Source organism: Crocuta crocuta, unplaced genomic scaffold (assembly GCF_008692635.1).
Source record: "Crocuta crocuta isolate KB4526 unplaced genomic scaffold, BGI_CrCroc_1.0 scaffold64, whole genome shotgun sequence".
NCBI lineage: Eukaryota > Metazoa > Chordata > Mammalia > Carnivora > Hyaenidae > Crocuta > Crocuta crocuta.
The window spans coordinates 7,371,373-7,397,967 of record NW_027530640.1 but is presented as its reverse complement, the minus strand read 5'-3'; the positions used below and the strand labels follow the sequence as shown (position 1 = coordinate 7,397,967).

The 26,595-nt window shown below is 39.8% G+C and overlaps 1 protein-coding gene across 1 annotated transcript; it reads left to right on the top strand.

The window, feature by feature from the left end:
• The first annotated feature begins 757 nt into the window (after nucleotides 1–757).
• CDKN2AIPNL (CDKN2A interacting protein N-terminal like) lies at nucleotides 758–25,325 on the top strand. Its single transcript, XM_077768880.1, has 4 exons — nucleotides 758–818; nucleotides 17,479–17,719; nucleotides 19,059–19,158; nucleotides 24,949–25,325. Exons 1-4 carry the CDS (start codon nucleotides 758–760, stop codon nucleotides 24,958–24,960), a joined length of 414 nt encoding a protein of 137 aa, XP_077625006.1. The 3' UTR covers nucleotides 24,961–25,325.
• Nucleotides 25,326–26,595: the final 1,270 nt, after the last annotated feature.

Here is a 26,595-nt window from a genome sequence, read left to right as displayed (position 1 = left end):
GTCTAGATACTGAAATGTAAAATCCCAGCCCCTTTTCCTCATGCAGCCTGTGCAGTCAGACACAACACTTACTTCCAGGATGGAGACTAAAGAACCCTTTTCTATAGAAGCTGAGCAAACTCAAGGGAAAGAGCTGCAGATACAGACATGATATGGATACAGACCTTCAATGGAAGAGCTAGCTCATGACCAACCACCCTCTATAGGGAAGTTTGCTGTTTGACAAGTTCCACCTAAGTGTGCTGATCAAAGCATAATTCTTAGATAATATCAGACAGCCAAGACCCCCAGACATTTAAGGAAAGCTTCAGACATGAGAAACAGGTGTTTGGGGAAGGAGAGGAGAGGAAGAATGCCTAGGTTCAGGGAGAAGAAAGCTTTAAAAATGCTATAAAATCCTCAGAGAGAGAAAATAAGGTTTCTACTTCAAGGTTCATTATCCACAAAATGTCAGAACACCAGGGATAAAGAAAAGACCCTCAAAGGACCCAGAGAGGAAAAACAGGTCAATTGAGAGGACTGAGGATCAGAATGGCATCAGACTTCTCAAGAGCAACACTGGACGCTGGGAGATAATGGAGTCAGGCCTTTAGAACTCTGAAAGAGAATTATCTACAGCTTAGACATCTAAACCCAAACCATTAATTAAGAGAAATGGTGTTTGCAGACACTAAAGATCACAAATGATGTGTCTCTCATGCTCTCTTTCTCAAGGAGCTCTCTACCCAAATAAAAGAAGAGTCCAGGAATGAGGAACATGTGCCCAGGAGAGGGCAAAGGGATGCCCATGGTGATGCTGCAGGAAAGCCTGGATGACAGTGAGGCAGAAGGCCCAGGGGCAAGAGCTCCCCTCTGAGCCAGAAGATAGAGGACTTCAGATAAGAGATGGCCAGCTTACTTGACGGGTATGCCCAAGTCGAAAATTATACTAAGGGGCTATTAGATAGTTATGAGAGTTAGTAATAAGTTTATTAATAAAACTGAGTAAATAGAAGACACAGAGCTATTATGACCTACAACAAACAAACAAACCCCATGACACATAAACTGTAAAAGCAAATAAATGCAGCACCAAGAAAATTTACATAGCCAGAGTAATGTAAACACAGATTATTGATTTTACCAGAGATTGTAATAAACAGTGTTGAGAAGCTGGGGGAAAGGGAAGGAGGATGCGGGTGGCAGTAAAAGAAGCAAACCCTGATCTTCCATAATTGCAAGAAAATGGATAATGCCTAAAACTGACAAATCAACAAAAGAGCACTATAAGAATATTATTTAGAGAAATGGAGGAAGAGGTTAAAACTGGCAGAAACAGCTGACAGAGATGATTTTTATTTACTTAACTGGATACCTTTGGGTATCAGACTGGGATCAGGTTTGGGTGGGACAGGGAACTGGTATTTTCCACGATATGCCTTTTAGTCCCATTTGACTTTTGTGTGTATACATTATTTTCACAAAAATAAAAAGCATTTTTTTTTTGAGAGAGAGACAGAGAGAGAGTGCAAGCAGGGGAAGGGGCATAGAGAGGGAGACACAGAATCTGAAGCAGGATCCAGGCTCTGAGCTGTTAGCACAGAGACTGATGTGGGGCTCGAACTCATGGACTGTGAGATCATGAGTTGGATGCTTAATGGACTGAGCCACCCAGGCGCCCCTAAAAAGCAATTTTTAAAAGAAAAATCAAAAGAAAATATTTTCAATGGACCAAAACGTGTCAGGTATTCATTAATGACATCTCTGTGATTTCTTTCTGTCTTGCTGATCATCCTTTTCATTCATTCATGCATTCATTTATTCTCTTTCAAAGTCTTAAATACGGATGGGAAAATGTGGTGGCGTGGCCAGAGAAAACACATTTGGGATACACATACACTAAAAAATGATCTGTTGTTTATCTGATATTCAAATTTAACCAGGCGTCCAGTACGTTATTTCTCTAAATCTGGCCCTCTGAAATGCGGCCTCTCCTTTTGCTTATCCCCCAGGCTAGGCCTAGGGCTAAACAGACAACGGAACCAGAAAATTCATCTACAATTAATATTCACAGTGCTGGAGACTTGTAGAGAAGCTGACAAAACTACCTGGTCAGTTGATGAGCAGTGATTTGTTAGGTAGTCAAGATGTATATGGCATGGTGCCAACCAGTGCCTGGCCAGTCTCAGTCTCTGTGAGTATATTAAAGAAGTGCAGTTCTTGCCCTTTGACTGGCACCTAGGCCCCCCATGGGCCCAGTGCCTGGACCTCCTCCCCTTGGAGGAGTCATCCTCCCTCCCACAGCATTTTCTCCCCAGAGAGGGGCCAGGGCAGGATGAGAAGTGATAAATTTAGATAAATTTAATTTATCTAAATTCAGGAGTGGGACCACACACTTCATCCCTTCTTTTTTATTAAAAAACTACTTTTTTTAAAGTAGTTAAAGACTACTTAAAAATAAAATTCCAAAACAAAAACTGTCTCTTAAGCAAATTCTTACACAGATGCCTAATCTTATCTGCAGTATGCTTACTTAAGAGTTTCTCTCTCAAAGGAGAACTTTTTTTTCTTGAACTGTGGGGAGATTCTCCACCACCACTGACTAGTGGTAGGAATGTAATCATTTTCTCCCTTTTGTGCTGGGGAAAGTGGTCTTTGGGGTTAAGAGAACTAACACTGAGGATATATGAGTCTTTCTGAAGCTAAAATCATCTCTGGAATATGTAAATATAAAATTTGGAAATAACTAAATGTATACAGGGAAAGAGAATCAGCTATAATCCGAGGAAGAACATAAAATAGAAAGCATTTTTGTTGTTTTGCTATTAATCACTCTGTATGTGAGTAGATGTCAAGGACAGCTAGGCAGGCAGCAGTTTTCAGAAATTTGTCTGGGATTAAGATTATTAGCTGCAGGGTCCTATTCTACAAAACTAGCAGTGAGAATAACAAAAGAGTTTGTTTTGCTTAAGCATTTTCTTTTTTTTTAAATTTAGTTTTTAAATTTTATATATATATATTTTTTAATGTTTATTTATTTTTGAGACAGAGACAGAGCAGGGGAAGGGCAGAGAGAGACACACACAGAATCGGAAGCAGGCTCCAGGCTCTGAACTGTCAGCACAGAGCCAGATGCAGGGCTCGAACCCACGAACCGTGAGATCATGACCTGAGCCGAAGTCGGACGCTTAACCAACTGAGCCTCTCAGGTGCCTCTGCTTAAGCATTTTCAAAGCTTTCTAAAAACAAATAGCTGTGGCCGTATATTTTTTTTTAATGGTAAAATACTTAGCTATGTATCTTGGTCAATCCATGAATTTATCGTAGATGTTTTTATTTTACCATGAATTTATTGAGATTAACTGGGAGCTCAGTTCAACCCAAGGAAGTATTTTCTATTTTTCAGACAACTATAATTGTTTAAAGTTTTTCTATTTAAAGATGAAATCTGACTTCATATAGCTCTCTCAATCTTTGGCCCAATGCCTGCCTTGAAAAGCAAAGAATGAGCTATCTTCTACAAAACAGCCCTTCAAGGATCTGAAGGCAGTCCTCACAATTGTGTCCTCTGCTGCCATGTGCCACTTGGTCTCCAGCTCCCCTCCTCCATGTCCCTCCCGGTGAGCACTAGTTCATCAATGTGTGCTTAAAATGAGGCATTCAGACTGAACTCCTGGTATGGCCTGAGGCGTACAAAATAGCAAGAACTGTAACTTTCTGTGATCTGAATGCTGAACATTCATTTGGTTAGGTAAAAGCAGCCGCTAGATCGCTGTTTTAAGAACATCAACTTTATGGTTTCTGGCAGAGAGAAGAGTCTAATTCAATAGAAAAAAAACCTAAGCTTACACTTACAACAGATTGAAATATTCATGCATCTTGATACAGAAACACCATCTTATATGAATATAAATAATGGATTAACAGACAAACTTTTGCACAACACAAGCTAACCTGATTTTAATGTTACTACCTCGCAGTTACCTTTGCACAGTAACTTCCTGCAGTAGGAAGCCTTTAGGGAATGTAATTTCCACTGCCTTGTGATGTTAATTTGAAGCAATTATCATAAGCAGACTAAAAAAAGTTTTGCATATTATTTGTTCTTGTGGGAGCCCTGGGCTGTTGGCGAGTCAGGATACTAGAGAGGCCATAGGAGAGGAATATTCAGAATTTAGAAACTTCTTTAATAGCCGCGGATCATATGGTTTCAAAGCTTTTAATGTTTCCCATCCTTTGGCTGGTAAAGCCTTCCCTTCTGCAGAGACTGGGAAGCGAGCTTGCATCCAAGCTCCAAGAGCTCTCTCCACTTGATATTTTAAACGCACCTGCATTTTCAGGTTTTCCAAGGTAGGATGGGCAAGAATAAAACTGCTTCTCCACTCCACTTGGCTACTTTAAAAGTTTTACCAGGTATAGAGAGGAAAATAAGTAATTTTTTCCCTTTGACACCTCCAGAACCATTATGAACTTGGGTTACTTGCTAAACTTATGTGTGGTGGGAAGAAATAGGAAACCCTGGTGTCCGTTGTTCAGGACTCTCATCTGACCACCTTCAGGAGGCCTCTTTGAGGCATTTCCAGGGGTGTTTTCACCTGTTGAGCTGGCTGCCCTTTTCAAGAAGAAAATCAGTACAGAAAGAAGAGTTTCAAGTGCTCTTAATAGTAAGTGTCTTGCTGTTTCTCCAGACACCTGTCCCTGTGCCGGTCCCTAGGCTGGAGGTGGTGGTGGTGGTGTGTTTCAGCGCATCAGTCATAAAGTGGGGGGCTGCACTAAAAGAAGGAAGATTTTGTTTGTTCAGGAGACTATGGAAATTCAAGACTATGGAAATTGAGAGCTATGACTGCAATAACTATGCAATGGCTTTAAAGACGAAGGAAGCCCGTGGCTGGTACAAACTTAGGCACAAACTTTCTACGGTGTACTGTGACAAAATACAGTAAACACTTTAAAAGTCTGCATGCTCAAGGGGCGCCCGGGTGGCTCGCTAGGTTCGGCGTCTGATTTTGACTCAAGTCATGATCTCACTGTTTAAGCCCAGTATTGGGCTCCATGCTGACAGCTTGGAGCCTGGAGCCTGCTTTAAATTCTGTCTCCCTCTGTCTCTGCTCTTCCCCTCCTTGCGCACTCTCTCTGTCAAAAATAAGCATTAAAAAAAAAAAAGTGTAGCATGCTCTTTTGAACTAGGAACCTCATTTCTAGAAGTTTATCAGAAGGAAATACAAACCTGGATGTCTATAGAAGTTCAGTTGAAAGGATAAGTCATGTTGGCATTGAATTAAATTTTTTTATCATAACTTAAAAGTAGGGGAACATCCCATTTCAGAAAGAACACGGAAACGTTTTGGCTTTGAATTGTCACACTCAACAAGGATAATAAGAAACCTGCCAACTATGTATTCGGTGAATCCTAGAGAAAAATACAACCTCCAAAGTGTTGATACGAGTTGCCAAAGATGGAGGCACTTGGGTGGCTCAGTTGGTTAAGCATTGGACTCTTGATTTCAGCTCAGGTCTCGATATCAAGGTTGGGAGTTTAAGAACTGCACTGGAGCCTACTTACCAAAAAAAAAAAAGTTGCTAAAGATGAAAAAAAGCAGAATATCTGGTGAAAATTCTTGAGTGAGGAGGGTAAATAGAGCCTGTCCAGCAAATATTCCCTTCCAGAAGGAGAGGATCCTACTCTGAAAGGAAACTACAAGAAGAAGGCCTAAATTGAACAAAACAAGGTTGCTGGGGACAATGGAAAGGCTTGGAAAGCACCATGGGGTGGGGGGAGGGTACTTTTAAAAGTACTCCTAGAAACAAAGCTGTAAAAACTTCTGGGAGACTCCTGGACAGAGAAGCTTTTCTCAACCAAACTGAAATCCTGAGGAGGTGGCTTCTCACAGAAGCCGTGTTTGAGATCCATCATTGCGATAACAGAGCTTCCTTGGTGCCACCTCTCCACCCTCCACCACATTTCTAGGGTAAAAATCACTACCAGGAACAGTGGAATAACACCTGCAAGACACTCAAAGGAAGACATGTATGAGCCAAGAATTCTATCCACCAAACTGATCTCAAGTATAAAGCCTACAGATACTTAAAAAAATAATTTTATTTTTTTATTTTGAGAGAGAGAGAGAGAGAGAGAGAGAGCGCGAACGAGCCCAGGGGAGGGGCAGAAAGAGAGGGAGAGAGAAAATCTTCAGCAGGCTCGATGCCCAGTTTGGAGCCTGACTAGGGGCGCAACCATGACCTGAACTGAAATCAAGAATCAGATGCTTAACCAACTGAGCCACCCAGGTAGGTGCCTCAAGGTTACAGAAAAAATTTTAAAACCTGTAAAAAACCAGGGAATATTATTTTCATGATTCCTTAAAGAAGAACCCACTAGAACCATAAAACAGCAGTCTCAGCACCACTTGGCAAGCCTGATGAAATCAGGGTAAAAGGACCTTCCTTGAGTACTGAATGCATTTACCTATAGAAATAAGAGTAAAACAAATATAGAAATCAGGGTGACAGATCAGAATGCAAATGTTACATGCTTTAATAATGTAGAAATTTCTCATTACTAATAAAACACTGGAGAGAGAAGATAGGAATAAGAATGAGCTTACTAATTGCCTCAAGTCAATTGATGTACAGGATTGTATTTAAAGTTTACAAACCAAATAGAAGCTTAAGTATATTTAATATACACACTAAAATTGATAATACTATGACTATACGATGGAGGGGGGAAGGATTAGATTACAAGATAATTTTATTTTTGCTCATAGTAAGGAATCAAAAGATACAGTGCCAAAGGAGAATGGATGAAGGGTATATTTACACAGGTAACTTCCAGAATAAAAACAAAAACCTTCCTAAATAGCAAAACTACATTAGGGAAAAGGGGAAATACAAAAATACATTATGAAAAGAAAACATAAAATAATGACAAAATTGAGAAGAAATATGTCTGTCATTTCAATAGTTATAAGTGAGTTTAACTCATTTTTTAGTTTCATTTAATTTTTTTAAACATCTATTTATTTATTTTTGAGAGAGAGTGCACGAGCGGGTTAGGAGCAGAGAGAGAAGGATACAGAGAATCCCAAGCAACCTCTGCACTGTAAGCACAGAGCCCAATGTGGGGTACAAGTTCACCAATTGTGAGATCATGACCTGAGCCAAAATCAAGTCAGTCACTTAACCAACTGAGCCACCCAGCCACCTCATAACTCATTTTTTAAAAATAGTTTTCAAAATAGAATTCAAAGTTCAATCCAACTCTAGACTGTACACATCTAAGATAAAATGATCTAGAAAGGTTAATAATAAATGGATGGGGAAAGAAAGGCATATCAAAAAATTATAAACATTAAAAATCTTGAGGGGCGCCTGGGTGGCTCAGTTGGTTGAGCCTCGGACTTCAGCCTGGGTCATGATCTCACAGTTCGTGCTGACAGCTAGCTCAGAGCCTGGAGCCTGCTTCGGATTCTGTGTCTCCCTCTCTGACCCTCCCCTGCTCATGATGTCTCTCTCTCTCTCTCTCAGAAAGAAATAAAACATTTTTAAAAAATGTTTAAAAAAATAAAAAATAAAAAAAATAAAAATCTTGATATCTGACAGCATAAAATTCAGGGCAAAAAGCTTTAATGAAAATAGAAAGAAGTACTTTTTATACCTAATGACTACAATGCACTATAAAAATTTAAGTTATGAATATTTATACCCTAAATAATATAGCAAGAACTTTCATATAATAGAAACTATAGAGATTTAAGGAGATTTAGACAGAGACACACTGATAACAGAATAACTTTTTTCTTTAAAGTTTATTTTATTTACTTTGAGAGACAGAGAGAGCAGGGGAGGGGAGAAAGAAGGAGGAAGAGAAAGAGAATGCCAAGCAGGTTCTGTGTTGTTAGCCTGAAGCTCAACGTGGGGCTTGATTGCAGGAACCATGAAATCATCACCTAAGCCGAAATCAAGAGTCAGTCGCTTAACGGACTCAGCCACTCTGGTGCCCCTAAAAGACATTGATTTACCTTTCCCAATCCAAAACAGATCAAGTGGTCAAAATTAAATGATGATCTAGAAGTGCAAGCAACACAATCAACAAGGTAGATGTTATTGATAGGCATCAAACAACGTGCCCTGAGAATAGAAAACATACTTTCTTTTCAAGTACTCTGGAATATTCATACACATACACTTAGACACACGCAAAAGATTATACCTTAGGCCACAGAGCAAACTTCATTACCACAGTAAAAATAATACAGATAGTATCTTATAATAAAGACACAACGAACACTGACATTTATAACATATTCAGAAAACAAAAACTGTCCTCTTTGGATATATATGGAGGTCTATAGTAAATAACTCCACGATCAAAGGGAAAATATAAATTCAAGTGCATAATTTCTAGAAAACAACAACAATGAACATACCATATAGGAGGATCTCTGAGTACAGTTAAAGTAGTACTCAAAGAAAAATTCATTTCATTAAATAATTATATCAACATAAATGAAAGAAAAATAAATGGACTAAACTGGCTAAAATAGGTAGAAAAATATTTTTAAAATAAGCCACAAGAAAGCCAAGGGAAAATGTAATAAAGATGAATACAGAAATTAATCAGTTAAAATAACAAAACTATAGTGGAACTTATTAATAAGTAAGCTTGTTCTTAGAAAAAATTCAATCATGTTAACTAACTGGAATCTAAATAAAAACTTGAAAAAAAAAAGAAAAAACAATTTGGGGCGCCTCGGTGGCTCAGTTGTTTAAGTGTCCAGCTTTGGCTCGGTCATGATCTCACGGCTCATGAGTTCAAGCCGCACACTGGGGTCTCTACTTTCAGTACAGGGCTCACTTTGCAACCTCTGTCTCCTGTCTTTGCCCTCTCAGACTTTTTCTCTCTCTCTCTCAAAAATAAATTAACATAAAAAAGGAAAAAATTAAATGAATTAGTTAAGCCACAAAATAAATTAATCTCAAAAAAAAGAGAGAGAAAATGTACAAACACCCAAAATAAAAAATTATGAGGGGGAGAGAAAATGTCACACAAACATTGGAAAGTAAAAAACAAATTAAAAAAAAGGAAACAAAAGCCATAAGAGAATATCTTATACAATTTTATGCAAATAAATTTTAAAATGTGTATGAAATGTATAATTTTATCTGAACACTAAAACTAGAAAACCAAAACAGACTAATCTGCATAAAATAATTTGAATAAAAATAATATTATGGATAAACATATACAGATGTGGTATTGTACAAAATATAATAAATAATTTCAATATATAATTTTGTCAAAGTAATTTGGCAATGTGGGGTATGGAGTCTGCTTGGGATTCTCTCTACCTTCTGTCTCTCTCTCCCCTCTCTCATTCTCTCTCCCTCTCTCTGTCTCTCTCAAAGGAAAAAAACTTAAAAAAAGAGAAAATAAAAACTTACAATTTCTTTTCATAGAGCAAATATTAAGTACGTTAAAACCAAAATACAATAATAATAAAGAAAAATAGGACAATGTCATTTTCAAATCAGTGCAAAAATCCTAACTAAAATTTTAGCAAATATAACCCAAAAACACAAGGGAAGAGGGCACCTGGTTGGCTCATTCAGTTGAGCACAAGACTCTTGAAACTCAGGTTTCAGCTGGGGTCATGATCTCTTGGTCATGATCTCAAGTTTCAGCCTTGCGTTGGCCGCACTACCCGGGCAGAGCCTGCTTGGGATTCTCAATCTCTCCCTCACTCTCTGCCCTGCCTCAACTCTCTCTCTTTTTCTCTCAAAATAAACTAAATAAAAGCACATTGGAAGACTAATATATTGTGACCAAACTGAGTTTATTCTAGAAATGAGAATGAAGTTCAATATTAGAAAATCTACTAATAAAAGTCATCATAAATCATATTAATAGTTCTAAATATAAAATTATATGATTGTGTTTATAGGTATTGAAAATACATTTGATAAAATTAAATTCTTATTCTTGATTAAAGACAAGACATTCAGTAAAATGGGAATCAACGGATACATACTCAAAATGGAAAAATATGTTGTTTTTTCTCCAGCAGGAAAGCAACAATTTACTTAACAAGGGAACACTGGGGACTCGGATATTTAGAATATGTTAGACTTAGTAACCAATGCAGTGTAGACACAAGAAATAAATTAGTGGCAAAAGAAATTGAAAAGAAACATTCTACATTATTCCTGGTGAGGAAGTTTCTAGAAGATAATTTGAGAAAGAAAGCGCAAGAAAGCCACTACGCAAGAAAGCGTAGTGGCTTAAAATATATTCATAAATTCTTTGATACTCCATTCAAAGATGCAGCCTAATTCTTTTGTCCTCAATTGTGTACAGGACTTAGTGACTTACATCTAGTGAACAGAGTAAGTTCTAAGTGATGGTATGTCATAAAAAATATGGTGGCTCTGCCTTGCTTTTTCTTGGTTCACTCACTCTGAAGAAAGACCCCTGCTCTGTGAGCAAGGACACACAGGCAGCCCGGTAGAGAGGTAGGTCCATGTAATGAGAAGCGACAGCCTTCTGAGAGGTGGCTCCTCTAGCCACGTAAATAAGCCCAACAAATGTACTGAAACATCATCAGAGACCCTGAGCCAGAACCACACCACTAAGCCACTTGTAAATTTATAGAAATTGTGAGATAACAGATGTTTATTTTTTTGTCATTAAGTTTCAGAGAAACTTGTTATGCAGCCATATAAGTAATACAGAACGCAAAATAAAGTCATTTGCAGATGGACAAAAAGTGAGCTTGTCAAACCAGCAGATCTGTACTAAAGGAAATAATAACAAATTTTTCAGGTGGAAGAAAAATGATACTACATGGAAGGTAATGATAGAGAAGGAATAAAAAGGCGAAAGATTTATGCGATCTGAAGAGAAACCAGGGTATAAGAAGGAATGAAGAACAAGTAAAGTAGTGACTATGTGCATTAACCTATTGTTTCATCAGGTCTTAAAATACACAACAAAAAGACCTAAATAAATGGAGAGATACACCACATTTACAGATTGCAAGGTTCAATAATGTTAACATGTTAATTTTCCCCAAATTGGTGTATAGATTCAATAAAACCCCAATTAAAAATCCAGCAGCCTCGGGGTGCCTAGGTGGCTCAGTCCATTAAGTGTTGAACTCTTGGTTTTAGCTCAGACCATGATCTCACAGTAGCTCAGGCCATGATCTCACAGTTTGTGAGTTCGAGCCCTGCATTGATAGCACAGAATCTGCTTAGGATTCTCTCTCTCCTCCTCCTCCTCCTCCTCCTCCTCCTCCTCTCTCTCTCTACCCTCCCCTGCTCGCTCTCACTCTCTCAAAATAAATAAACTTTTAAAAGTTTTTAAATATTTCCCAAAACCCAGCAGCCTGTTTTTCTAAATACTGACAAGTCAATGCTAAAATGTGTATTAAAAAACAACAGACTAACATAGCCAAAAGGGGTGCCTGGCTGGCTCAGGCGGTAGGTAGAACATGGGACTTGGGATCTCAGGATTGTGAGTTCAAGCACTGTATAAATAAATACATATATTTATATCTATAATAAAAATAAATAAAATAGCCAAGACAATTTTGGAGAACACAGTTGGAAAAATGAAATAATTTGATCTTAAGACTTACTATAAGGGAGGTCTGGGTGGCTCAGTCGGTTAAGCATCCAACTTCGGCTCAGGTCATGATCTTGCAGTCTGTGGATTTGAGCCCCGCGTTGGGCTCTGTGCTGACAGCTCAGAGCCTGGAGCCTGCTTCAGATTCTCTGTTCCCTCTCTCTCTGTCCCTCCCTTGTGCACACTCTGTCTCTCTCTATCAAAAATGAATAAAGATAAAAATTTTTTTAATAAAAAAAAAGACTTACTATAAAGCTACAGCAGGAGCTGGCACATTATTGCCCATGGACACAATCTAGCCTGTTTTTGTAAGGCCCACAAGCTAAAAATGCTTTTTACATTTTTAAAGAGTTGGAAAAAGAAGCAAAGTAAAGTATGCAACAGTAGTTAACGTAGCCCACCGTTTACAGAAGAAGTTTGCTAACTCTTGAGTCACACTAATCAAGACAGTATAGTATTGGTAAAAAGTTAGACACACAGATCAATGACACAGAATAGAGAGTCCAGAAATAGACTCACACAAATATGGTCAATTGATTTTTGACAAGGATATCAAGGTAATTGAATGGAAAAAAGATAGTCTTTTCAACAAATTGTACTTGGCCAATTAGGTGACCACATGCAAAAAAAAAAAAAAAAAAAGAAAAAGAAAAAAAGAATCTCAGCCTATGTTGGAAAACAATTTCTCAGTGGGTCTCTCATGTATCTGCAAATTTTAAGAGCTAGACACTAACTGCCCTTTTGTTCTAGATTATCTTTTCTCTCTCTCTTTTTTTTCCTTAGCTATTAAGAAATGTAATCTATGGCTAAAAACTTCCCACAAAGAAAACTCCAGGCCTGGATAACTTCACTGATAAATTGGATCAGACACTTAAGAAAGAAATAAAGTCAATCTTCAAAATTATCTTTCAGAGAATAGAAAACAGAAAAACAAAACAAAACACTTCCAAGTTAGTTTTATGAGGAGAGCATAATCTTAACATCAAAACCTGATAAGAGCATAAGACACAGAAAACTGTACACCTATTTCATCCTTCAACACAAATTTAGAATCCTAAACAAATATTTGCAAATCAAATCCAGAAATCTATTAAAAAGACCATATATTCCAACCATATTCATTTCAGGACTAGAAGGCTTTAACATGAGAAAAACAATCACTATATGTCATTATATTAACAAAATAAAGCCAAAATGTTATGGGATTGCTTCTCAATAGATGAATGAAATATAATTTTACATAATTCTAAATATTTGAAGTATATAAACATCCCATTTATTGACAAATTTTTAGTCATTTATGATAAAAGCTCTTAGCAAACTCAGAATGGAAGGAAACCTCTCTTATTTGATAAAAGGCTTTACAAAAAAGTTAACAGCAACCACTTTAAATAAATACACATTTCTTTTTAATTAATTAATTAATGTTTTATTATTTTAAATGTTTTTTTTTTATCTAGGAGAGAGAGAGTGAGACAGCGTGAGCAGGGGAGGGTCAGAGAGAGAGGGAGTCACAGACTGAAACAGGCGCCAGGCTCTGAGCTGGCAGTCAGCACAGAGCCCGATGCAGGGCTCGAACCCATGAACCGCAAGATCATGGCCTAAGTGAAAGTTGGATGCTTAACCGACTAAGCCACCCAGCGCCCCAATAAATATACATTTCAAAACTTTTGAGATCATACACTGGATTTGGTTTTAGTTTTACATCACCAGAGTACGTTTAGCTCAATCTTCCCAATTCAGTCTACTCCAGTGAGAAACAAAGAATCACTCCTGGTAAAATAACTGTTTCAAAGTCAGTTAGCTAGCAAACTGCTTTTTGTATTTAGATTTACAAATCCCCTGTAATTCACTTTTTGATCATTAGGAACCTGCCGTCAAGTTCCATTTTTTCCATAGGGACACTCAATCTTCCCTGCTCTGCTTGCACAAAAGGCTCCTCCTCTGGTTTCAGACTCTTTTCAAGGATGTTTGTCCATGAAACAGTTAAGAGATAGTGTCCACCTTCAGAGTAAAGGGCAAGTTTGTTTACTATCCAGATTAAAAAAAAAAAAAAGATAATGTATTGTTCTGGGCCAAAGGTTGGGCAGGTTTGCTTGCAGTCCTTTATAAAGGGTTTCTGGTCCCTAAGCTTAGGGTTCCTGAGCTGTAATAGGAACCCACTGTGTGTACTCTGTACTTCATCCACCTGGCCCCTTGGCACAGCCCACTGTGGGACTTATGGACAGGGAACCCACAATAACTTGAAGCCCACACTGCTTGCTATGCTGTGAGTCATCAAGTTCTTTGTCTCTATCATAGGAGTCTTCCATCTTTTTCCAGCAGCCATTGAATCTGTGCCACAGTAACTTGTTGGCTTACAAGTGGGGTAAAATTTTATACCCTTTATCGCTCTTGACAATCCATACCTTGTGTCATTTGCAAAAATTAACTTGAAATGAAGCATACATCTACATGTAAAACTATAAAACTTCCAGAAGAAAACAGAAAATCTTCATGTCATTGGGTCAGTCAAAGTTTCCTTAGAAAGGACCAAAAGAGCATCCCAGAAAAGAAAAAATAAATTGTATTTCATCAAAATATAAAACTTTTACTCTTCAAAATCCAGGATTTTTAGGGCAGCAAAACTATTCTGTATGTTCCTATAATGGTGGATTGATATTATTATACGGTCATCAAAATCCATAGAATGTACAACACCAGGAGTGAGCCCTAATGTAAACTATAGACTTTGGATGATAATGATGTGTCAGGGTAATAAATGGACCACTCTGGTGCTAGATGCTGATAGTGCAGGCAGCTGGAGGGACGGGGAAAAGGAGATGGAAACTGCACTTTCTGCTCGATTGTTCTATGAACCTAAAAACATGCTCTAAAACATGAAGTCTCTGGGGCGCCTGTGTGGCTCAGTTGGTTAAGTGTCTGACTCTTGGTTTCGGTTCAGATCATGATCTCACGGTCTGTTAGTTCAAGCTCCAGTTCAGAAGTTCGAGCCCTGCATTGGGCTTTGTGCTCACAGTGTGGAGCCTGCTTGGGATTCTCTATCTCGTTCCCTCTGTGCCTCACCCCTGCTCATACACGCGGGTGCGTGCTCTCTCAAAATAAATAAACATTAAAAATAATTAAATGAAACAAAAAAATAAAAAAATGTATCTCTCTCTTTTTGAAAAAATGGCAAAGGAATCTGAATACATATTTCTCCAAAGATAGGCAAATGGTCAATAAGCACATGCAAGATGCTCAACATAATTAGTTCTTAGGGAGATAAAAACCACAATGAGATACATCTTTGTACCCACAAAGATGACTATAATCAAAAAAAGGGAAAATAGTAAGTGGAGTCATACACTGCTGGTGAGTATGGAGAACGGTGCAGACAAGGTGGAAAACAATCTGTCACCTCTTCAAAAAGTTAAACACAGACACAGCAATCCACTGTATCATCAAGAAGATTAAAAATGTATGTCCACACAAAAACTTGTACCTGAATGAATGTTCACAGCAGCATTATTCAAAATAGCCAAAATGTAGAAACAATCCAGATGTCTGTCAAATGATGAATGGATAAAGAGAGTGAGGCATATCCATATAATGGAGTGTTTTTCAATCATAGAAAGGAATGAAGAACTGACACACCGTACAGCATGCATGAGCCTTGAAAACATTATATAAGTGAAAGAGCTATTCACAAAAGATTACATATTGTGTGATTCCACTGATGTTACACGTCCAGAACAGGAAATCCATAGAGACAAAAAGTAGATTCGTGGTTGGCAGGTGCTGGGGGGGGATGGGGAACAATTGCTAATGGGTATGGGACTTCTTTTGGGGGTGATGAAAATGTTTTATGTTCAGTTTGTGTTGATAGTTGCACAAATCTGTGAATATACTAAAACCATTGGATTACATATTTTAAATGGGTGAAATTTTATGGTATGTGAATTATATCTCAAAGAGTAAAAAAAAAAAAAGATGGGGTAGACAAATTGATCTTTGTCCATATAATTAAGTACTGCACTCTGAGGAAATCTGAATCATAAAAACAAGTTAGAAATAATGAACTGGGAGAGGAAAAAAAAGAAGAAATAATAAACTTGTCAATAATTTACAGGACCAAAGGGTCCTATAAAATGTTAATACTAACATTTTTAGCCTACTTCATATTTTGAAAGAATAATGTAACAATATCATGTTATTTTTAATAATACCTATTTGTCTGCTTTTGGATTATTCTAATTTGCATGCATGTATGAATATATTTGTATGTATGTATGTATACATATATGTATATGTCTCATCATTATCAAAAATGATGCTAAATAAGCTAGTTGCTGGAGGATCCCTTAGCATTTTCCCATCCCAGGGGCCAAGTTAGCTGTGGAGTTACAGCCTCTGATAACAAAACTCAGGTTCCTATTTTTGAACCAGTGTCTCAACTATACATCAGGTGACCAAGAACTTGGTTCAGAAAAGTCTCATCGATGTTTTTCAAAGTTTGCTCAGCGGCAGATGGAATCAACTACCAGGAATCTTGATTCTGAGCATCCAGCGAGAGGACTGGGAATCTGCTATTTCAACAAGCCCCACAGGAGATGTGATCTGCACTCAATTTTGAGAGCCCTGGCTGTGGTCACCTAGTCCTGATTGCTGTGGAGAAGCTGAGACTGTCTCTGGCTTTATACTCCTCTTTACATTCTCCCTGCTTGCCAGGGTGAGAGTATGGTGCTTCCCTATTGTTAACCACAATGGGAGTTCACTGAGCCTGGTACTGGGTTTGTAAGCACAACCTCCTCATTAGACTGCCTGGTATTTCCATTTTGTATGGGGGTTTCTGCCTGCTGGGGTCCTGACATCCCATCAGAAGCTGCAGAAACAGCAGACAGCAAAGCTGGGAAGATGGGGAATCCTCTTACATCAATAATCTCTCAAGGCTGAGGGAGGCTCAAGAAATTTCCCGGGTTCTGTGCTTGAATGCTTCCAGGGATAGGAAATTCACCACTTAGAAGTAAGCTCTTCTCTTAGTGGATCTACTACCTGACACCTGAACAGACAGCAGAGTTCACCTGCTCAGTTCCTGTGGACACATCCATGCTGATTGTTTCCAACATCTTTTGGAAACAGAGGTGTCACTGCTCTGGTTAAAATCCTTCAGGGGCTCGCCATTCCTGTTAAGATCCAGACCACAGTCCTTACCATGGCCAGCTGTTTTTATTGATCTTTGCAGCCTCATCTCTTCCACTGTCTCCCACTCTAGGACCCTGTCACGCAGATATTGGCCTTTGTTTACCAGGCCAGGTTGGGTCTTACCACAGCCTATGTCTTTTTACGTGGTTAACTCCTGTTCATCTCTCTGCTCTCCTGTATCACTTCCCGGATATTCACGTCTGATCAGGTCCCTTGCTTATTCATGCTCCTAACGCTCTAGGCCTCTCCTTACGAACATCTGCCAACGTTGAACATTTTCACTCAAGCAATTATTTCGCTCATGTTTGCCTCCCCCGTAGACAGCAAAGTTCATTAAAGCAGGGCTTTGAGTTTGCTCTCTTGCATCCCCAGCATCTAGCAAAGAGCTGGAAGGTCCTTAATTGGATGGCTGGCTGGCTCCAGGAAGGTGGGCCACAAGCTGAATGCGTGTCGAGACCTTTGGGAATTAATCAAAGACCGTAAGTAGCTACACCTATAAGCCCTCACAGCTGAGAACATCCATTTGAGGACTGGGGGCCGGGGAAAGCCCCAAGGCAAGGACCCAGCACAGCTCTGTCTGGTACCGAGCTGCCGAATGGGAGAGGGGCATTCCGTCTCTGTGCTTGGGGGCCTCAGCTTCCCTACCGGTTCCCCGCGGGTCGACTGAGAACGGCCCCTGCGGCTCCCAGGTGGANTAGGTGGTGAGGCCGCCGCCGCGGTGGAGGAGCTGGTTTCGGGGGTGCGACAGGCGGCCGACTTCGCGGAGCAGTTCCGCTCCTACTCGGAGAGCGAGAAGCAATGGAAGGCTCGCATGGAATTCATCCTGCGCCACTTGCCCGACTACCGCGACCCGCCGGATGGCGGTGGCCGCCTGGACCAGCTGCTGTCCCTCTCCATGGTGTGGGCTAACCACCTCTTCCTGGGTTGCAGGTGCGGACCCCTGCGGGCTGGCTGACCCTGTCCCCTGCCTTCCGACCCGACGCCCTCCTCTGGAGCTGACCCCCTCCTGCCCAGTGCTGACCCCGCCCCCAAACTCCTGGCGCTCAGGCCTGGCCTATGGTGGATTCCCACGCTAGTCGGCCCCTTTGGAAAGGTATTTAACCTCTCTGACCCCCGTTTCCTCATTTGGAGAACGAGTTGTGTTGGCCACGGTATTAAAGAGTAAGGAAAGAAAAAAGCACCTAGCACAGGCTGCTATCTAGCAAGAGCTCAACTTCTGGTGGGCGCTAAAATGCCATTGTTATGTGCATTATTACTATTAAACTATCATCTTTGCCAAGTACATTTTTAAGCGTCTTGCCTCCTTCCACCCACGTGGCAAACGTGTATAGACAGAAACTGAAATCTCCAATTTACATATGAAATAGCTGAGACGGCCGGATGGCTTCTGACAGGATTGGTGGATTTTACCATTTATGGCAGGATGTAATTTGTGGCCTCTGGCTTTTTCTCCCCACTCCCCCGTCTGCTGGACCCTTAGCAGGAGCCAGCCTTTGCCTCTCTTCCTTTTCTGTTAGGAAAATAACAGATGCCTTCAACAGACTGCTTTTGAAGTGCCTGATAAGGCACCTCCAGTACCCCCTCATTGNATCATGACCTAAGCGAAAGTCGGACGCTTAACCGACTAAGCCACCCAGGCGCCCCTCCACATCCTTTTATTTTAGTGTCCTGAAATTGCCTTAGGATAATATGATTTTGCTTAGTCCTGGTTTCTGTGCACCTTATGGATGTCTGACTCTGGTCACATGGTCCTTCCAACTCTTAGCCACTTGGTTTTGCTTTCAGATATTGGGGCTTTATTAGAACAGGATTTGAAGAATCAGTGCCAAAAGATTTTTCTGTTTTCTAGGTGCCCCTGGGAAATCCTGGCTAATGGGTTCCAAGATTTGGCTAATGTCAGAAAATTGGACAAATGAACAAATAATGTTTATATTAGACAGAATTCCATGTGTTTAAAAAATAAATTTGGCCTTCATACTGTATCCCTGAATATGTACTGCCAGATGTACAGTGCGTGTGTTTTCATAAATCCTTTTTTGGTTTGGAAATTTTGAAACACCTGCTCTATTGGCATTCCTAGAGCCACTTTCTGAATCCACAAGCGGGAAGAACTGTTTCCAAACTGGCTCTTGAACATGTGTCCCTTTCCCCTGTAGTATCAGAACTCTAGAAGTCAAGTTTACAGCTCAGCTACCTACAGTTTCTTATTAGTCCACAGTGACAAGTAATTTCTCCAGGGTTTTTATCTTACTACTTTTTTATTGTGCAGTTACAACAAAGACCTTTTAGACAAAGTGATGGAAATGGCTGATGGGATTGAAGTGGAAGACCTGCCACAGTTTACTACCAGAAGTGAATTAATGAAAAAGGTAAACAGGATTTCTACCTGCATTTGAAAAAGTATAGAGTTAATGGACCTTGCCTTTATGATTATTTTAAAGTGTATTGTTTTCTGAATGTTTTTGTTTCTCCCCAAGGATTTAAGCCCTTCAATTAAAAATTTTAAAACATTTGTTACTGAAGTATAATTGACTTACAATATCCTATTTGTTTCAGGTGTACATCATAATGTTTTTATACGTTATAAAATAATCTCCATGATAAGTCTGGTTACCATCTATCACCACACAAAGCTGTTATAGTATTAATGACTATGTTTTCTGTGCTTTACATCACATCGTCATGACTTACTCACTTTATAACTGGAAGTTTGTACTTCTGAATCCCTTTCACTTCAAAGCCATCCCCCGCCCCTCCCCCCCCCACTCTGGTAACCAACAGTTTGTTTCCTCTGTCTCTGAATCTTTTTTTGTTTTATTTGTTCATTTGTTGTTTTTTTTTTTTAGATTCTACATATAAGTAAAATCATACGGCATTCGTCTTCATGTGTTTGGCTTATTTCACTTAGCAGATACCCTCTAGGTTCCCTTTGTTGTTGCAAATGTCAAGATCTTTTTTATGGCTGAGTAGTATTTCATTATACATATATATGTGTGTATAATATATGTATATAACATGTATATATACATGTTTATATAATATGTACATGCATATACATATGTGTATATATGTATAATATTCCATTATACCTATGTATATATAATACATATATGTATATAATATGTATATGCTGTGTGTGTGTATATATATATATAGCACATTTTCATTATCCATTCGTCTGTGGACACTTAAAGTCCTTTTCACTTTTATTTCTCTGTAATTGGTATAAACCTTTTCATAGCTAGATAACAACTAAAGTACACATTTTTGGTGGAGTAATACATAAATTCAACCTCTAAACTTTAAGAAAAAAAAATTTTTTTACAACATTTTATCTTTAAGTAATCTCTACACCCAACATGGGGCTCGAACTCACAACCCAGAGATCAGGAGTCACATGCACCACGGGCTGAGCCAGCCAGGCGCTCCTCTAAAGTTCTTTTATGAACATTGTTTTCAGTTTTCTGCTTTTTAAGAAAATGTTGGCTAGAGTGTTACTCTTTTACATTTACTGAAAAAATCTTGTTAGTTACATTAACTCATCGTTACCCCAACAGGTAAGAGTCTAACCAGACTTGTTTGGCCCCTTGACTTGCTGATGGGAATGTAGATGGAATAATGCCCACTGATACGTGTTCCCTGTTCTGTAGGGCTTAGTCTGATTTGAGGTTGTGCACTTTATATGGTGAGCTGTTGCCTGTGGAGCCTTGTATCTCGGGGTCCTGGTGCTGGGTCCTTGGAGAGTGTGGCAGAGAGGAGCTCAGATGATGGGGCTGGGCATCCCAGTTGCTTTTCAAAATCCCCCCAAATATGCTTTTTCTCATTTCCCTCGGCCTTTTCAGGCAATGGAATTATTTGTTCCCTCTCTCAAAGTTTGTTTCCTTGGCACTTTACCCAGGCCTCTTTTAGAAGTCTGTAAGCTTCTTAAGGGGAGGAGAGGAGATAGTGCCTAAAGTTTTAGTCCTTCTAGCTCCAAAACCTAGTATAGGCTCAGAAAAAGCTTACAAAATTGACCAAACCAATAGAGTAAAAGACTGGTAGCCCCTGTTTTGGTTTTATCCTCAGAAACAGAGGGAAGCCCTTGCCTTGCCCCAGCCCTGTTTTGGGAGCCAGAAGATACAAAGAGGTTAACTTTCTGTGTGGGTAGCAAGAAGCTGATCAAAACTTCAGCTTCCCTGGAAGTCCTTCAGCATCAAACAGCACACCCCATTCAGATAGTTTTTCTAAGAAAATATTCTTTTTTAATCTGAGCTTGGGAGTCAGGAATTGGAAGTTTGTGACTTTTTGGATCATCTTCTGTAAGACTTAAAAAAAAATCTGGTGCGCCTGGGTGGCTTAGTTGGTTGAGCGTCCAACTTTGGCTCAGGTCATGATCTCGTGGTTCGTGGGTTCAAGCCCTGTGCCAGGCTCTGTGCTGACAGCTTGGAGCCTGGAGCCTGTTTTGGATTCTGTGTCTCCCTCTCTCTCTGCCCCTCCCCCAACTCATGCTATGTTTCTCTCTGTCTCAATAATAGTAAACATTTTTAAAAAATTAAAAAACAATCTGTGGGCAGTGCTTCAGTGTCCCATAGTGGTAAGGTTCCTAGGGCTTAGTCAGGGGGCAGCTAGACAATTGCTGGCTGCCTGAGTGCACCCCATGGGAAGGGGTAGGCAGGAGGAGTAAGATGAGCTTTTACTTCCAGACTACTTGTGGCAGATTCTTTCCTTGCTTTTTGCTTCCAAGAGGTATTGTATGCTCCCTAAAGACTTTTCACATCAGTTTTCTGTTATACTTCCCTGTCTTGTATGTAACCAGTCTTTCCAGTTATGCTGGACTATGAGAGATCAGAACCCTTCATGGAGGGGCATCCGAGTGGCTCAGTTGGTTAAGCATCTGACTTCGGCTCGGGTCATGATCTCATGGTTCATGGGTTCGAGCCCCATATCGGGCTCTGTACTGATAGTGTGAAACTGCTAGGGATTCACTCTCTCCCTCTCTCTCTCTCCCCAACTTGTGCTTTTTCTCTCTCAAAATAAATAAACTTAAAAAAAAAACAACCCAAAAACAAAAAAGGACCTTTCACAGTGTTTGGGTCACAGATCAGGAGAGACTAAGGTGGTTTCGTAATTGACTGGTATGTCCATAGACTAGTGTGAAGAAATGTGTGTGTGTGTGTGTGTGTGTGTGTGTGTGTGTGTGTTGGGCCAGGGTATCTCTTTAAGCTGTTAATATTGTAAAGGGGTCTCGAACCCCAAAAATGTAGGGATCCTCTGCCCTGGGATATTCAGTTTTGACACTGTCATTGCATAGTGCCAACATCCAGAGAAGAGTCCTCAGGCATGAATCCGATATCCCTGAAAGCAGCTCTGCCCGCAGACTAATCATTCTCACGTAGTCACCTAGAAGAAGCCTGCAGGGAACCTAGCCTTCTAGAGTGCTTTAAGAGTTATGTGTGTTTCAGCTGCCTTCAGATAAAACATCACTTGGTTAGGCGTCTGATTCTTGATTTTAGCTGTCATGATCTCAGGTTCGTGAAATGGAGCCCATGTCGGGCTCCACGCTGACAGCATGGAGTCGGCTTGGGATTCTCTCTCTCCCTCTCTCTCTGCCACTGTGCCTTGCTCGTGCTTCTCTCTAAATAAATAACCTTAAAAAAAAAAAGACTCTTCTAGATTCTTTGATCCTGAGCAGTCTTCTGATGTGTGTGCCATGACAGACTCGTGTGGTGTTGGAGGCTGTCCCTTTTCCATGGAAGGCCACCCTGAGAGGCCCCTGGAAAGCATCATGGGGTCTTGGCAGCAGTTATTTTGTCACTTGCCTGAGGTGTTTGCACGTAATAGAGGCTAGCAAACGTGAAGCAATAATGCCAGCCCAGAGACCAAAAACACTTGATATTGAGCCATGTACCTGAAAATGTCTGTTGTAGTTCTGCCCCGAATAGATTTTAAGCTCTGAAATTAGAGTTTAGGTGGGTTTTAATGCTGGCTAGCAGATAGAAATGAATCACCTGGAATTGTTCGTATCTTGAGACTGGACAGTGAAGTTAAGACAAAATGTCTTTAAGATTTAAAATATTTTGTAGTTATTCTGCAGTTTCGAGGCAAATACATCTCTGTGGTCCATCCAGCTCTTACTATTTTGGTCTCAGAAAAGAAATGAGCATTGGTATATCAAATAGATGGAGGGTATGATTTTTCTTTTGATATATAAATATACTGAGCAAACAGTCTCTTATTTACTAGTCATCCCTGGCCACTTACTAGCAGCCTTTGTGGTTGACCAGCTTTATCCATTAGTGAGCAATACTTAACAAAGAGCAGCAGCTCACTCAGGTGTGATTACTCTGACTGTCAGAGTTAATATTTGCAGACCATGGTCTTAAGGAGAAAGAGGAGTGATTAACTAGGAAGCTATCAATTATTGGCTCACAGAATTTGTCAACTTAATTTCTTGGCCCATTTTTCCTGAGAACGTTTTTATCCAAGAAGGAACATAGCAGTATGGAAAGTGACTAAATATGAAATGTGACAGAGAAAGTAGGAAAACAGTGTACTTGCATTTCAAGAAGTTCTTTTTGTGCATTATGTCCGGTCTTGGCAAGCTCTAAGGTAATGTAAGAGCCACTCCCTTGGTGAAAGGAGATGTGATTTTAAGGCAGCAAGTAATTGTGAGCATCAAAACAAATGCAGGGGTACCTGGGTGGCTCAGTTGGTTAAGTGTCTGAGTCTTGATTTCGGCTCAGGTCACCATCTCCTGGTTGATTAGTTTGAGCCCCATGTTGGCTCTGTGTGGACAGTGCAGAGCCTGCTTGGGATGCTGTCTTCCTCTCTCTGCCCCTCCCCCACTCTCATTTGTACCTCTCCCTCTTTCTTGCAAAAATAAACATTAAAAAAAATCCTAAAAAAATAAAGTAAAACAAATTCACCCTGTCACATTAGTGGAGCTACCTTTCCCCCTTTATCTACCAGAAATAAAAAAGCAAGAAAGACTTTTTCTGACCCCATAGGCCAGTGTGTTACCTGGTGCCCAGGATGAGTGAATCATGTGCTAACACTGTGTCAAAGACCATACTTGGAGCAGCCAAAGCTGTGGCAGGCTTGTGCTGCTGTAGTCTTGGCCTGTCCTTTTGGAAATTTGAAAGATCTCTTAGGGGATTTTCTTTTCCTTCAGACTAAAGATGGTTTCTTTAAGTGATGTATTCTTCCAACAGGAGAAAGGCTTATTTTTATTTTTTTTAAACTTTTTTTAAAATTTATTTTTGAGACAGAGAGAGACAGAGCATGAGTTGGGGAGGGGCAGAGAGAGAGGGAGACACAGAATCCGAAATAGGTTCTAGGCTCTGAGGTGTCAGCACAGAACCCGATGTGGGGCTCGATCCCATGAACAGTGAGATCATGACCTGAGCCGAAGTCGGATGCTTAACCCACTGGGCCACCCAGGCACCCTGAGAAAGACTTCTTATATTTTGCTTTTCCTGAGGAATTTTGCTTTATCATTGCTCAGAAAGACTGGAGTGACAGGCTTAGCTAGGAAATAGGTCATACCTTGAAAACTCTGATTACTAAAAAGACTCTCAAATTGATTCACTCGCATTGCTAAATGTTAAGGAAATCCGATACAAGGTGACAGCCAAAATGATTTCTTCACACCCAGCTTAAAAGTTGTCTAAAGCCAAATTTAAATTTGTCAAAGGTGCTAGAGAGCACCCAGAAAGAATATATTTGCTTCATTTTGCTACTATTTGAAGACATGGATTTACAGTTTTTAATAGTGTGAAATCCGGAAATACATAACCTTCACATCTCCTAAATATCCTGAGTCAATGTGAAATCTTGTGAATTACTACCTGGATTCAACTGATTTTAATTTAGAACAGTGTTTGTGTGATTCTGCTTTTAGAACCCTTCACTGCAGAGCATGCCATGAGAAAAGTTATATTTCAAGTATTTTCTTACCAGTTTAAATTGTGAACATTTATAGATCATGGGCGATAAGACAAAAAAAATTAGGCTCTAGGTTCAAAATGGTTCATTGGTTTGTTGAGTTTTCTGTATGTAGTAAGATAATTTCTGAATGTACTCTCCATGGGGTAGTACATAAATAGTGTATTACTGCTGTATTTTCTGAATTTGATTCGCTGGACTACATGGCTCAGTAACCTTTTCTTTTTTTTCCCCAGCATCAAAGCTAAGGCAGAAGATTCATCACATTTTCAACATCAGCTTAGGAAGGAGGCTGGGATGAATGTGACATTGACCACAGCAGCTCTCTTAAGATTCCTGGTATTTCAACCTGTAGGAAATCAAGAGGCAATTGGAATGACAGATAGTCTTGTCTAGATTGGAGTTTTAAAAGGTCTCATTCTTCCAGTAGCTATCATTCTAAAAGTGTGCATGGATATTTACATATTTATAAATCATGCCTTCTTTTTTTATTTTTACTTTTTGAATGTCAAACTTTTTGTTAAAAATGCCTATTTTTTTTATGTTGATGTAATAATTGCAGGTAATGAATTTTACAATTTGGATTTTTCAACAATGTTATCTTCAAGTCTGATTCTGTTTTATGGTGTTTTTCCCCCCACTGAGGCAGACTAGCCTTTATTTCCTTATTTATTTCTGCCATCTTTATGGCCATTGCCACACACACTTGTCTTTTTTTAAGAGATGAGACAGAAACAAACCATAGGCCTCAAGTACCTACCAACTTATGGGAAGAGGCAGCTTCTGAAAAGGCATCTGACCTTTAAAACTGATATAAGATGTCACAGCTTGGGGCGCCTGGGTGGCTTAGTCGGTTAAGCGTCCGACTTTCACTTAGGTCATGATCTCGCGGTTCGTGGGTTCGAGCCCCGCGTCGGGCTCTGTGCTGACTGCCAGCTCAGAGCCTGGAGCCTGTTTCGGTCTGTGACTCCCTCTTTCNTGGAGGGATCCTGAGTGTTCTGGTCTTGTAGACTTGTGGATTGCCTTGCACATATCCCTCCCCTGAAGAAATACTTGTTTAGTGCAATGCTATTTTGCTCTGAAATTCTCATATTAATTTCCCTCTTTTAGTTAATGTATTTGCTCCATTTTATTTATTTATGATTTTATTTTTAAGTAATCTTTACGCCCAACATAGGGTTTGAACTTAGAACCCCGAGATGAAGAGTTGCATGCTCTACCAGCTGAGCCAGCCAGGTGCCCTCTCTTTCTTATTTAATACCCACAGTTAAGTACTTACCTCCAGGCATTAATTCTACACTTGATCTTAACCAAAAGGCCGAGAAGCAATATCTAGGCATAAATCCTGAGAGGGACTTCATTTGGGGTCAGCAGTATAACAGTCATAGAAGGATTCACTCATCACTGAGCTTGGTATTCAGGATGATGGTGAAAACGACAGTGAACCCTGTCTTAGCTTAACCTACTGGTAAATTGAGGTAATTAAAAACCCAGAAATGCGGAACAGAGCTGGCTGTGGGAGCATTTCCCTGGTGGCAGAGAAATGGGAAGACTCACTACTCAAGCCTAACTATCATGTCTTGGTTGGACTACATCTCTGTATAGCTTCTGGCTCTAATCTATAACCATCAATAGGGTGGACCAGATGAGGTCCAGACCTCTGACACAACCTTGGACCAGCCATGTCTCTCCCTAGCCTTACCTGGGAAATGGAGAGCACAGAAATCCCTATCAGAGAGATGTGGCAGAGATGACGATGTTACAGGGCTAATAAGCTGCTGCTCACTGAGCCTCAGCCCCTTCCTCAAATAGAGCCTTGCCTCTTTCTTTTTTGCTCACCTGTACAAATTTGTGATGCTTAGAAACCACATTATGAAGTGGGA